The sequence below is a fragment of the Colobus angolensis genome, unplaced genomic scaffold, assembly GCF_000951035.1.
Source record: "Colobus angolensis palliatus isolate OR3802 unplaced genomic scaffold, Cang.pa_1.0 Scaffold343, whole genome shotgun sequence".
Taxonomy (NCBI): domain Eukaryota; kingdom Metazoa; phylum Chordata; class Mammalia; order Primates; family Cercopithecidae; genus Colobus; species Colobus angolensis.
The window spans coordinates 2,045,619-2,059,983 of NW_012116744.1; the positions used below are offsets into that span (position 1 = coordinate 2,045,619).

At 39.6% G+C, this 14,365-nt stretch overlaps 1 protein-coding gene across 1 annotated transcript in view; it reads right to left on the bottom strand.

Annotated features, from left to right (window-relative positions):
• Positions 1 to 14,365, bottom strand: part of PHKB (phosphorylase kinase, beta) — a 243,942-nt gene that overhangs the window by 14,717 nt on the left and 214,860 nt on the right. Inside the window, 6 exon segments of the mRNA XM_011952602.1 lie at positions 139 to 162; positions 483 to 491; positions 1,884 to 1,909; positions 6,388 to 6,415; positions 9,621 to 9,827; positions 13,029 to 13,119. Coding sequence (XP_011807992.1) covers positions 139 to 162; positions 483 to 491; positions 1,884 to 1,909; positions 6,388 to 6,415; positions 9,621 to 9,827; positions 13,029 to 13,119 — 385 coding nt within the window.

Sequence of the window (14,365 nt, forward strand, 5' to 3'; positions counted from 1 at the left end):
GCGATCCTGGCTCACCACAACCTCCAGCTCCCAGGTTAAAGTGATTCTCCTGCCTAAGTCTCCTGAGTAGCTGGGATTACAGGCATGCACTACCACGCCTGGCTACTTTTTGTATTTTTAGTAGAGACGGGGTTTCACCATGTTGGATGGGCTGGTCTTGAACTCCTAACCTCGTGATCTGCCCGCCTCGGCCTCCCAAAGTGCTGGGATTACAGGCGTGAGCCACTGTGCCTGGCCAGTACAAAATCATTTAACTACAAAATGGGGAAAGGAAACGATGGATGCATGGATGGAAGGAAGGAAGGAAGGAAGGAAGGAAGGAAGGAAGGAAGGAAGGAAGGGCAAAAGAAAGAAAATGTGGAAGGTCAAAATAATGAAGGTTATAGATGGCCCTGATCCTTATACATTCAGTCTGTCTAAGAGCCAGAGGTGCTCTACTTGCCAATAAGCAAACGAGAAAGTGGTAGATTCACACGACTGACCAAATCAGCCTTCATATATATCCAAGTTTGACTTGAGGACAATGAATTCTTTGAGACTGCTGGAAAAGCGGAAAAAGGAATATTAGTATTCCTCAGACAGTTCTGGGAATAATTAAAAACACTCTTGTTTGGAGGTAAGGATACAGTGTGTGTATTGGCATGTTTATTTCCGATATGCCCCAATGAAGGAGTACAATATAAAATAAAGTACATGGAAATCTGATAGCAGTGGTAAACCAGAACACCTGAGCTTTTCTTTTTTTCTTTTTTGAGACATGGTCTTACTTGGTGCCCAGGGTAGAGTGCAGCTGTGTGATCTTGGCTCACTGCAACATCCACCAATAGGCTTAAGCCATCCTCCCACCTCAGCCTCCCGAGGAGCTGGGACTCCAGGCAGGCACCACCACACCCAGCTAATGTTTAATTTTTTTGTAGAGAAGGGGTTTTGCCATGTTGCCCAACTGGTCTCAAACTCCTGGGCTCAAGTGATTTACCCACCTTGGCCCCTCAAAGTGCTGGGATTACAGGTATGAGCCACTGCACCTGACCAGCTGATATTTTCTGGAAAAAAAAAAAAAGCCATACAGAATAGAACTGATCCTTGGAAAAAAAAATAATTTTTTAAAATAATCATTTTAAGATTTCAATATAATACAAGGATCTGCTAAGTTTGCTGTTAAACAAATGATTAGATGATTTTGTGCAAACATTTAACTAAGCCATATGTTATGGGCTGAATTCTTTCTCCCCCACCAAATTCATATGTTGAAGCCCTAACTCCAATGTGATGGTATCTGGAGATGGGGTCTTTGGGAAGCAATTAGGTTTAGATGAGGTCATGAGGTTGGGGCCCTTATGCTGGGATTAGTACCCTTATAAGATGATATACCAGAGAGCTCTCTCTCTCCAACAGAGGACACAGAAGGCAGCTGTCTGCAAGCCAGGAGGAAAGCCCTCACCAGAAACCAAATCGGCAGGGACCTTGACCTTGGCCTTTCCAGCCTGCAGATAGTGAGAAAATAAATTTCTCTGTTTAAGCTATTCCATCTATGGCATTTTGTTATGGAAGCCAGAGCTGACACACCAAATGACAGAAGATGGGAAAGTTGCAAGAAGGGACTTTTTTGGCTTGATTCATATTAATATGGAGAGGGGTACAATTTGATGAGGCAAACTGAGCTCTCTGGTGACTGAAGGATGTGGACTCACTCTATCACTGATCCAATCACAATATAATAGGGGTAGGGGAGCTTCATCATCTCACCTCCTTATCTCATATCAAATGTCAAAAGCAAAGACCTCGGAATGAGTATCAGAACCGTGCTAATGAACTTGGTGCCATAATTATTTTCTCTTTCCTTTAGTGCATAAGCAATGTTATACTCTGCTATCTATGACAACAATGGGTCTCTCTAAGCTTCGAATGTGTGATCCACAGATACAGTTTCGGGCATCAGAGGACAAGGTATGTCTGGATCATAATTGCTTACAGAGGATGTCCTGGCAGTATGAAAAGCAGAGATGAAAAAGGCTTGATAACATGTATCCTCTGGGGTTATCTCTAAGTAAAGCTTGACTGACAGACCTGCAGCAGAAAGCAGTTGATTGGAGGTCTTTACAGTAATGGGCCTGTCAGGAACTTGATCTATTTCAACAGGAAAGCTGGAGCACAAATCAATAATGAGACAGCAAATCAAATCATTATCAGACCAGAATACCATTCCTGTGAGCAGATTAATTTTGTTCACTGGAGTGCCTGATAGCAGTAAAGTTGAAGAAACTGCATTGGCAAGATTAACCTTGGAAAAAAGAGAAAAGGGACGTGGTGCTATTGGTTTAAAAGCAATTGAAGTAGTGGGTAATGTAAATAAATAAAATTTAAAAAACACTGAGAGAGAGTAGTTAAACCAGAGATAAAAGTATACACAGTGCAAGGGAATTCTGGGTAAGAGGTACCATGATTAAGGCAAATGTTCTTATTTCTTATGTGCATTCAGCCTAGTGAATGCTGGCATTCCAAGAAGAATATGGTATCAAACGTGACCAATCAATCAATCTCTTTAATCATAATTAACATTTAAAAGAGAGAAACAATACCCAAAAGCCAAGTAAGAATGAGTCTGATGTGCTTATTGTACCATAAAGCAGGAAAAAAATAACATATTCTATAAATCCCCTCCCTATCTTTCTTTTAAAATTGTGCCACAACCAGTACAATACACAAAGGACTAACTCAGAAGTAGTTACATGTTCAACAATTTATAGGAAATTTGACATTCAAGGACTCTATAAATGAATAATTTGCTCACCAATTTTAAGCAAACGAAAAACCTTCCAGGGACTAATTCAAGGTAAAATTTGTAAAGAAACATACTGAGTACGTATTTGCTGCTGCTAATAAACAAATATGCAAGGGGCCCATTCACTTAAAAGGGCTCAGGTCTTAGTATAATTTATTAAGGATGAAGTCTAATAAAAACATAGAAGACACAAAAGTATCTTTTTACTCTTCAGAGGGGCACTATCACAAGCCCCACAGACAGGATGACAGTTACCTGAAATTGTCTGATATCCCTAGAGAAGAAACAGCATTCCCAAATCTTTGTTACTGTGGTGGGAAAGTGCTGTGGGCATAGGTCTGAGGGGATTTCAGGGTGTTTGCCGCAGGTGTCATGAGCGTCTACCAGGTGACGCAGAGGTGACACCATGTTAGATTGCAAGATACAACCCCAACAGGATTCTGAGATGGAGTTTCCATAAGAGATGCTTTGGGATCATTCCACTGGGCCTACAGGGGACTCAACCACGGCTGAAAGGGCCCCCTCCTCCAGGGTGAACTTCTCTTGGGAGAGTACATGGCCTTTGCAAACTTAGGACCAGAAGACAAGAGTGAGTGAGACACACACACACACACACACACACACACAGAGAGAGAGAGAGAGACAGAGAGAGAGAGAGAGACAGAGAGAGAGACAGAGAGAGAGACAGAGAGAGAGTATGTGTGTTAGGACCAGAAGACAAGAGTGACTGAGACAGACAGAGAGAGAGAGAGAGAGAGAGTGTGTGTGTACGTGTGTGTTGGGAGAAGGGGGAGGTTCCTCCTTCTTTATGTGAATTTATTTTTCACTTTGAGATTTGTGGTGTGTAAAAAGCACTCCCCAGATGGAGCTGTTCTCCAAATGTCATAGGGAGAGGACCTCAAATTATCAAATACCACAGTGATAATAGTGAAGCTTTGCCCTTGCAAAACATCTTCACATTCTTTACCTAGAATCACCACATCCAACAAGGACACCAAAGCAGGGATAGCCCCACTGTCACCGACCAGGGTAACTTTTTTCCTTTTCTGTTTATTGTCAAGTTGAGCTCCTTTTCATTCCACTAGTTTTACATGTAAATGTGAAGTACTTTTTTAAACATTATTACCCATTTTTCCTTCAAAATCACATGTGAAAAACGCATTGCCTATTTGGCAATATCTGCATACATCGTAATTCATCAGTTCTCATCCAAGGAGTTTACAGTATTCACACAAGTACCATAAAGATATATTTTGCAGCAGTCTTCATTTCAGCATTATTTGAAATAGTGAAAACATTGGGAACAACCTAGATGTTCATTAGTATAAAATAGTTGGAATAAATTGGTTTTCAGCCATATAATAAAATGCTGTGCTACCATTACATTGAACAAGATAAAGTCCTATATACTGACATTTATGAATGTCCTAGATAAATTAAATGTAAAAAAAAGATGCAGTGTATTGTTCCACTTTTTATAAAACAACAATACCATACATATATATCTGTGTAATGTACGTGTGCAAAAGTATCTGAGAAATATACATCAAATTGGTGTCAGTTACTTTCTCTCGGAAATTTCTACTTTCTAAGTTACATTTTTCAGTATTATTTTATAAATTAGCTTATTATTTTTAAGTGATTTGCATGATTTCAGCTACAGTATATTTCAGTCAAATTTCCTTATCTTTCTTTGTCTCTTCTTTCTTTTGATTGAAAGTAAATTACCTGCATAGAATTTGACCTTCACTCTTATCCCTTAAAATAGTTTCTTTCGAAGATTTGGAGCTATTTTGAATCAGTTATAAGAACTTTGAGTTATATCCTGATTTGTTCAGTCTGTTTGCCCTGATGTTTTCAAATCCAACCTCTTGACTCCATATGAGGATAAAGAAATGGTTCTTTCATGTGAGTTAACTCTAAATGAAAAGAAATGTGATGGAGTCTATTGTCACAGACTCAGGCATTGATCTGAGACAGACTGAGAAGTATAGGTTATAAGTCTTCCAAAGTACATTCTTTGTAATAAGTGTTCTAGTTCGGGGAGCCTTTTCAAGTGACAGCCATCCTTGCAGAGGTTTAAACAAAGCCTTAGAGTGAAGGCAAACAGTTTCCCAAGATTTTACACGGCTGTGTTTTTCAGTCTATAGTAGTTTTTCCTTTACTGCTTATTCAGCATTTTAAGCTAATTTAGGTCCTCTACAAGTCTCATGTAATTCCCTTCCTTGAATTCAAATCTAACCTGATGCTTCTTTCTATTCATGGGCATGGGTATTTATTCTAAAAATAGCGTTCTTTCCGTTTTGATATCTATTATTCTGTATGTTCAGTGCTTTCCATGAGAAATGACATACAATTTTTCCTTATACTGTGTCACCCAAAGTAAAAATGTCCAGTGGCAGCATGTGACTTAGTATTTAACAGTCAACTGACTCATAAAGAAATTTGCTATGAAACCTTAATTATTCACCATCCTGAAACTCATTCTGGGATTGTGGCATTATATTCTCATTGTGAGTATTAATAGTGTCCCTGCCTGACTTATGATGTAAATTTCACTCTTATGTGCATCTTACAAGATCAGTTCTAATCACTAGGACAATTTCAGTTGGGGGAACAATCTGTTTTTTTTTTTTTATTATTAAGGAGTGATTTATTTAAGAAATTTACTTCTGCTAAGGATAGGAACTAGATCTTGTATTACTTCCTGTCTGTCTTATAGTTCCGTTCATCAGAGATGCTCAATAAACATTGGATTGTTTAACATATGGTATATAAGCAGAGTCAGGTGGTTTGCTTTGAGCTAGTAATGTGGGATTTAGGAAAAGCAAAAGGAAAGCATGTCTCTGTACTCTTAGAGAAGTAAATGGCTCTTAATTTTGATAAACATACTTGATTTTGTGCCACATGATATTGGAATTAAGTATAAAAGAAGATTTAATTAAATCATGTCCTTCAGGAAATGACCAAGTTAAACAGGGCCTTGTTTTTATGAAAGTCCAGTCATATATACAGAAGATATCAGGATGTAGCACTTTTCTCCATGGAGTTATTAATGGAATGGTGTAGTTAATCATATCAGAGTATAGGACAGGTTGCCTTACAATCGTACATCTCTTAGCAGTGTTTCTAGTAATGATCTAAGAGGAGACAAGTTTAAATAACATGTGATCACTGCACTCAAAAGATCACTCTAGTAAACCATCCTCTTCCTCTTCCTCCATCACTGTAGCCACAAACACTATTTATTGAATATCTATTATATGCTAAGCAATGAATGATAGAAGAAAAATAAAAATTCTTCACATATATTATCTGACTTAATCCCTACAACAACTTCAAAGTCGGCATGAGAACCACCATTTTACAGCAAAGAAACTGAGATTTGGAGAGTGTACATGGGCTGTTTTTGTCAGTAAGTGGAAGAACTGGAATTTACACCCAGGTCAGCCTAACTCCAGTGTTCTTATTCTTCAGTCTTACGTACTTCTGCATGTTTTTGCTTCTGTATACCATTGCCATTATCTCACAGAAACAGGCTTTAGTGTTTATTTCTAAAACTTTATGGCTTTTATGACTTCTCATACATGATTTCAATTTATGATCCATATTGTATTCGAGTTCATGTAGTAACTATGATGTGCCAGATGCCAGATTTTTTTTTTTTTTTTGGTCTTTTGTCTGCCAGGCCTCCAATCTAGGATCAGTATTGTTTAGCATTTTACAGTGTAAGGAACTTGAGTAGGTACAAGTTAACAGACCAAATAAATGAGATTTTGCACCTTAATTCATCACAAGACCGAGAAAATGGGATGATTCTAAGTTGGCTGCTTATATACTACAGTAGATATATTGTGTTGGTGCAAAAGTAATCATGGCTTTTGCCATTAAAATTAGTGGCCGAAACCACAGTCGTTTTTGCACCAACCTAATATTAAGACGCTATGAAAAGTTCAGAAAAGTCTAGAGCAGACTTTTCACTTCCTTGTAATATTCTAGGATACCTCTGTCAAATGCAGAGCGCCTCATTATGTTAACCACAGAAAAAAAGCTTTCTGAAATACAAACCTGCCTGCCTGTTGCTGCATCAACATTGGCTTAGGAGGCAAAGCGTAAGAATAATTTGAAATTATATTTTGTCATACTTTCAATGTCAGTATTTGCAGAGGAAATAATATTTTCCTGAAGACTAATCCTTCTTTGTAGGACCAGGGCAGATGTTGTTGTTCGAAGTTAACAGCCAGTCAAATGTGTGAGCTAGTGAATATGCACTGAGCCCTTGGTGCTGTTTACTGGAACCAGCAAAGGTAGAGACAATGGGATAAGGACAAATGGTAGACAGTTGCCACATAATTCCTCTACAGAAAATCTTCTACCTCCCCTAAGGCAAAACCACCCCTGCCACTGAATTCAGCTCTCTGGATACCACTAATTTGAGAGTTACAAGTGGAAAGCCTTGAACTTTATTCCCATTTCTGCCAGTAACTTAAGTGACTATCCCAGGCAAATGAGTTCTCCTTTCTTTCTTTTTTTTTTTTTTTTTTTGAGACGGAGTCTCGCTCTGTCGCCCAGGCTGGAGTGCAGTGGCCGGATCTCAGCTCACTGCAAGCTCCGCCTCCCGGGTTCACGCTATTCTCCTGCCTCAGCCTCCGGAGTAGCTGGGACTACAGGTGCCCACCACCTCGCCCGGCTAGTTTTTTTGTATTTTTTTAGTAGAGACGGGGTTTCACTGTGTTAGCCAGGATGGTCTCGATCTCCTGACCTCGTGATCCGCCCGGCTCGGCCTCCCAAAGTGCTGGGATTACAGGCTTGAGCCACCGCACCCGGCCATGAGTTCTCCTTTCTTATGTTCAGAGGAAGAGATCTAATGTTTGCTGAGGGCCCATTTTCTAGGTGCTTGCCCTTTGGGTTATCTCAGATAATCCTCACAAAAACTCTGTAAGTTTACACACAAGCTGCTTGAAATTCTGCAAAATTAGATAACTTTCCCAAGGTCACGGGCCAAGAACCAGGATTTGGAACTAGTCACTAGTGTGAGTGATGCAGAGTTCATGCTCCCCAACCCTTCTAATGACAGATGGAGAAAGGTATGGCAGTAATATTTGACAAACATAATTCAATTGTTTTTTATGCATGGTAGCAGTACCGCGTTTATGTTTTGAAAAAGTTCTTATGTTTTTGAGATGCAAATTTAAGTATTTACAGATTAGAAGATATGGATTTGCCTTTCAAAACTGACAGGGTACTGTGGGGACAGGTGGATAGCAGATGGGGGTATGGGTGAAGTAAGATGGACCAGATGATAGTATTGTTGAGGCTGGGTGATCGTACGGGCACATAAGTCTTTATTATATGAGTCTCTGTATTCTTGTAAATGTTTGAAGTTTAAAAAAAAGTTGAAAAGTAATCAATGACATGAAGATATATCGGTAAAAGTTATGAAGTGACATGGACAAAACCAAAGTTTTAAACTACATAAAGTGGTCAGGTGAGGTGGCTCACGCCTGTAATCCCAGCACTTTGGGAGGCTGAGGCGGGCAGATCACTAAAGGTATGGAGTTCAAGACCAGCCTGGCCAACATGGTGAAACCCTGTCTCTACTAAAAATACAAAATTAGCTGGGGGTGGTGGCACATGCTTGTAATCCCAGCTACTTGGGAGGCTGAGGTGGGAGGACTGCTTGAACCTGGGAGGTGGCAGTTGCAGTGAGCTGAGATTGCACCACTGCACTCTAGCCTGTCTGATAGAATGAGACTCCATCTCAAAAAACAAAAAACTACATAAAGCAAAACTGATAAAAATAAAAGTGCAAGGAGAAATTGATACAACCACAATTGTAATGAGAAATTAAGACTTTTATCAGCAATGATCAAATACAGATAGTAGAGATATTAAAACTCCAATTTTACAGTTAGCACTTATTTCACACTCATACACATATATGTATGTTTGCATCCAACAGAGAATGTATATTCTTTTCAAACACTTGAGAAACACCCTCCAAAGTTGGCCACATGTTAGATTACATTATAAGCTCAGATACCATTGGGCTCTTTTACAATCAGGACATACTCACATGATACCTATACAATCAAAAATGTATTTAAAAAAGAAACATTTATACTTTCTTAGCTTGTCATAGACTTTTAAAACATATCTCACTTCATTTTCATATAAAACAAAGAAACTGGTATTAAAGCGAGGCTAGAGAGGTTCAGTCATTTATCCGAGGTTACTGATATGACAATGGCAGTCAGAACCTGAACTCAGTTCTGCTGAATCCCAGAGCCTAGTTAATTTTTCCTACACATGCTGCCTCATAAAATTCTTGATTACGAATATTCAAGATCATCAGAGCCTTACTTTTGATTTCTTCTCCAAGAACAACAATATTAAAAACCAATACTTAGATTTTGGTAGAAAATGGGTATAGAATATTCTTAAAAGGACCAAATTTTTATCTGAATGTGTCCTCCTGACAGTTTTACTGAAAATCATTCTTCTCTTAAGGCCTATTCATTTTATTTCTAGGAATTTTTGCAAGTACTGTGCTTAGTGTTTTACACAACACAGCTGTTGAAATTTCTGGGGTTTGATTTTACCAGACAACAGAGTTACTTCACTATATCTAATTCAGGCATGAAATAAATGTTAAGAATTCTTTCAGGCTAGTGGCATTTATTTTGCATACCCCCAGATATTGCCTGCATGGCTTAGAGGACAGGTGCACTTTGCTGAATACTCACCAGACACCAGGAACATTGCTTCACTTGGAGAGGCTGGGTCTGTTAGAGGACAACTTGAACAATTCTCTTTATGCAAATGCAAAGGACTTCACTCACCCGATTCGTATTTTCAGCATGCCACTGAATAACTCAGGGTTATTGGAGATGATCCAGCCAATATGGATGACCAGTTCTTGCTGAATGACCGCTTCCCTCTCATCATGGGTGTTACACTTATAATAGATGATGTTTTTAATCACTCTTGGAGACAAAGGATTAGAGATAACTTCTTCTTCATGCCCAAAGGCACCCAGAGTTACCTACGAGTGACAGAATTTTATTGTAAAATTCTCCTAGCTACTAAAAGATAAAAATAAAAAAAATTCAAGGCTCAGGATGACTGGCAGGCTGAAATTACTCTATATAAGCTAGGGAATTAGGCAGAGTAACTGTTCCTGCTGTTTATTAAAATGGCTTTCAAAGTGTGACTCCCACTGGAAATCATGATGGTTCACAGTCTAGTCTCAAATATAAGGGCAGGTGAGGGTTCCAGTTAGGGGAGTGGAGGTGAGTGGATAAAAGCAGGAAAGGAATACAAATAACTAATAAGTTAAAATTATTCTGAATGACTTTAGTTCTAGAAACTCCCCAGAGAAACCAGAATAGGTTAAAGAGTTTCACTTTACTGCACAGTCTACACAATTTGGTATTTGAGAGATACACTTTTTGATTCTTTTATAGGTTCTCAGGCAGATTCTTTTGCCTCAACAACACTATAACGCTTCAAAGGCAAGTGTCACGCCACCCAGTTCCTGTGTAGCCCTCATTTTTCCGGGCATAATGCAAGGTGCCTGGTGAGGGTTAAAATATGTGGTGACAGATCTCTCACCTGTGGAGGGGAAGGAACAGGCTGTTCATAGCCTGGGACACCAGAGAGCACAGAGCGAAATGGCCAAAAAAAACTCTGAGCAGAATGCTGCTGAAGCTGGCAAGGGGAATAGGCTGGTCTCTCTCTCTCCTCTATCCCTGGCATTCTGCTCCCAGGGGACTCTGCAGGCCACTCTTCTCCCTGAGTACCCCTTCCTATCTCTTTTCCATGTACAGTGTACCATCATAAAAGGCAGGAAAAAAGAATAGCATATCAAAGGCCACAGAGATGAGGGAAGAGAGCAGAACATGGAGTCTATTGCCTCAATTTTATAATGGGAGTGAAAACTGCGAACTGCTGGTTTATTATATCACAAGTGGCATGAACCAGTTAGTCTGAGTGTGAATACTTTCATTAAAATGTCAGTGTGTAAAGAAGAAAACAAACAGAAGGCACATCATTGCCTCTGGAAGCAATGATGACTAAGCCATGATTTCATTCCACAGAGCTTGAGGTGATCTGAATGTGCTTGGTAGAAACAATATTACTTCAGTGCTTAGGGCACTCAGAAAAATTCTGAATGCTCTGTTCTTATTTCTTTATTGTAAAGAAATAAGGTGAGGTCAGAGAATGGACTTCATGCCTCTGGTAATGAAGCTGAGCTACTGGCCTCCAAGTCTTGCCCAACTCTGTAAGTGACTTACCCTGGGAGACATACTAGTGTGACTTACCCTGGGAGAGATACTAGTGTGATGAGCAATGGTCCAGGCACAACCTTAGGGCAGGCTCTGAGGCTTCCAGGATGTGGGAGCAGAATCTCAGGACCACAAGCTGCAAGCTCCCTTTAGATATTGTGTAGTTGGACAGGACCAACCCTAACCCACCCTTTCTCCCAGTGTCAGGTGCCGATGATCTTGAAGATCTCCAAAAGTTTCTGAGTGTTCATATGCAGAGTTAACTCTCTTTTCAGATATGCTACAAGGACCTAAAATCCAAGGAAAAATATCTTCTCAAAGCCTGTTTAACTTTCTTTCAGAGGTGGCTTGGTTCAGAGCAAAAATATGAGACTCTCGCTGGAGGCAAGAATTCTGGTGAGAAAAGGCACTAGATAAGTTACTTCCTGTATTTTGGTCTGTTTTAGCCAACAAACAGGGATAAAAATTCTACATCTCAACAATTTGGAAAAAATAACATATATGAAGTGATTTAACTTTTTCTTAGGAGTTTTTGTATTTTTTCTTTTTATTTTTTTTAAACGACAGGGTATTGCTCTGTTGCCCAGGCTGGAGTGCAATGGAATGATCACGGCTCACTACAGCCTCAAACTCTTGGCTCACACAATCCTCCTACCTCAGCTTCCCAAGGCACTGAGACCAAAGGCATGTGCCATTAGGCCCGGCTATATATATATATATTTTTTTTTTTGCAGAGATAGGGTCTTGCTATGTGCTCAGGCTGGTCTCGAATTTCTGGCCTCAAGTGATCCTCCAGCCTTGGCCCCCAAAGTGTTTGGATTACAGGTGTCAGCCACCATGCCCAGCAGGAATCTTTTATTAGTACAATTATTTTTAATTATTAAATATTACATGAAACAATAAATAGCTTATTATTCTAACATTTCAAAAGCTAAATATAAGGATGAATAATTTTAATCTTAATGAATTAAGACCCTGAAATATGACCAATGGGTTGATTCCATTGAAGAACGTTAAAGTACTTCATATTACTAAAGCTTATTATATCCCCAGATTAACTCTCAGGAAAACACAATAAAGCACATATATTCACAGAGAAGAGACGGAGAGTAAGTGAACAGGTTTTCATTCTAATCAAAGGATGATTCAGCCAGGTAAATTAGAGCTTATAGAAAACAAAACAGAAAATGAGCAGCCACACCCCACATGCATAGGCTCAGTTCAACCCACATTCACCAAGTGCTTTTTCCAAGCAAGGCCCCATGCTGGGCACACTAGGATGTGTACTGGACAAGACTCAGACTCTGACCCCTGGGGGCTCACAGCCTACCATGAGGTGAGAGACACACATTCAAATGAACTGGAACCCAGGGCAGATTGTGGGAATTGTCACAGACCTATTTTGAGAATCCAGAGAGAGAGACCACTGCTAACTGGAGATGGCTCCGTGAGGAGGAGGTGACAGAGCTGGCCCTGGCGAATGGGGAGGAGCTGGGGTTAGAGATGGCCTGGGGCGTGGGATCTGGGGAGCAGCACTGGCATGCAGAGACCCTGGCTGGGCATGAACACCATGCTTTCTAAGGGGGGAGATCTTATGTGGAGCGGAAGGGAATATGTGCCCTTCGCTGTTCACCTACCTCTGCTCTGCCTATCTGAAACCTATCTGGAGTACTTTAGTAGTTATTGGTCCATTTTCTACATTAGCATCTGCATTGATCTCAACACAGAAGTTGAAGATTACAGCTCTAAGGTGCAGCAGGAAAAGGGGAAGGCCCATTTAATATCTTTCTGACTAGATTTTGCTTGAGGAAGGAGACTTTCGTAGCAATGCCTGAGCCCTTATAAATCTGAAAGTGAGAGGCCTATGACACTGAGGCTTGCCAGACTTAAAAGTAAGGGTTCTAGCCAGAAATCTTTGCCACTGGGACCAAATAAGTGTCTGAAAAGCAAATACTTACCTGTTTGCCCTGCACTAAAACATTAGTAATGGATGGGGCCAGGCTGTCCACTACTTTACTTAAAAGACTTGCTGCATGGCGTACAACCGACCTGGGGGCAAAGAAGAGAGCAGGCCAGATGTTCACAAATCTAAAACATGAGGAATGCATCGGGCCCTGACTGGGTAATCTTTAATATATACACGGTTGAATCCTCACATCATCATTTGGAGGAAACACTGCCCAGGACATTGAACCTAACAGCTGAAATTTCCCAGACTGCAGGACCATTCAGAATTAGGGAGGGATTCCTCCACCTCATCCCTGCCACCAAGCTGTGACAAAAATATTACTGATGACACTATCGATTTAAAAAGCAAAAAAAGAAAACCTAGTTATTATTTTGATTAGGGAGGGAGGGTGTATAGGAGGAATTAAGAGGGTATTCTGATTTTGCATTAACAAGTTCATTACTAAATCTGTCACTAGTACATGTGACCTATTTCTATAACCATTCTAAGTCATGTTTCTTTTGGTGCCTAGATAACCAAATCTCTGGATTAGAGGATTCACTTAGTACTGAATTTTAGAAAGTGCTACAATGAAATACCAGTATTTCTTTTTCATGATAAAGTCATAATGTTGGGGGAAGAAATTCACACTGCTATTTTTATATTACTGAAAAAGTCTTAGAACCTAGGGAGAACAGATTTTTTTTTTTTAAAGTACAGCACATGCAATACATAAGAAAATTTTTTTTCCCTCAAAAGTAAAAAAGTTTCCTTCACGTGGAACTTTTAGATAGAGAAAGTAAAATAAAAATGTAGTTTTGAAACTGGCTGCAATCTTTAGGTATTTCAGGATATCCACAGAAGCTGACTTATAAAAAACATTCATATTTTTTAATTTCAACATAGATGACTAAAAGAAAATTCAGTCAATAACTAATAAAGTTAGTGAAACAAACACTTCCTACTTCTAGAGAAGCTTTCACCCACACACTCTAAGACCAAAAGACATGTTTAACCTTCAGAGTGCAAATAAGCCCACACATTTCAAGCAGCTTGGGTTTTCAAATTCTGTGCATGTTACCTGTTTCCCATGTACAAGAAAAGTAGTAATGTGTGGGGCTATAGAGGAAGAAAATTTCTGGGTAAATGCAGCCCCGTAGCGCACCGCCAACCTGGGTGTGTCAGTGGAAAGCCATAAAAGGGAAAATAGAGTAAATAAAACTTCCAGGAGTTCTTCCAAACATAACAGTCAGCATTCTAAATGTTTGCTAGCTAATGATTTATCTGAAATGCATAAAGTGTAATACATAAAGCAAGAACAGATGTGCTTAATCAAAAATAAGACTA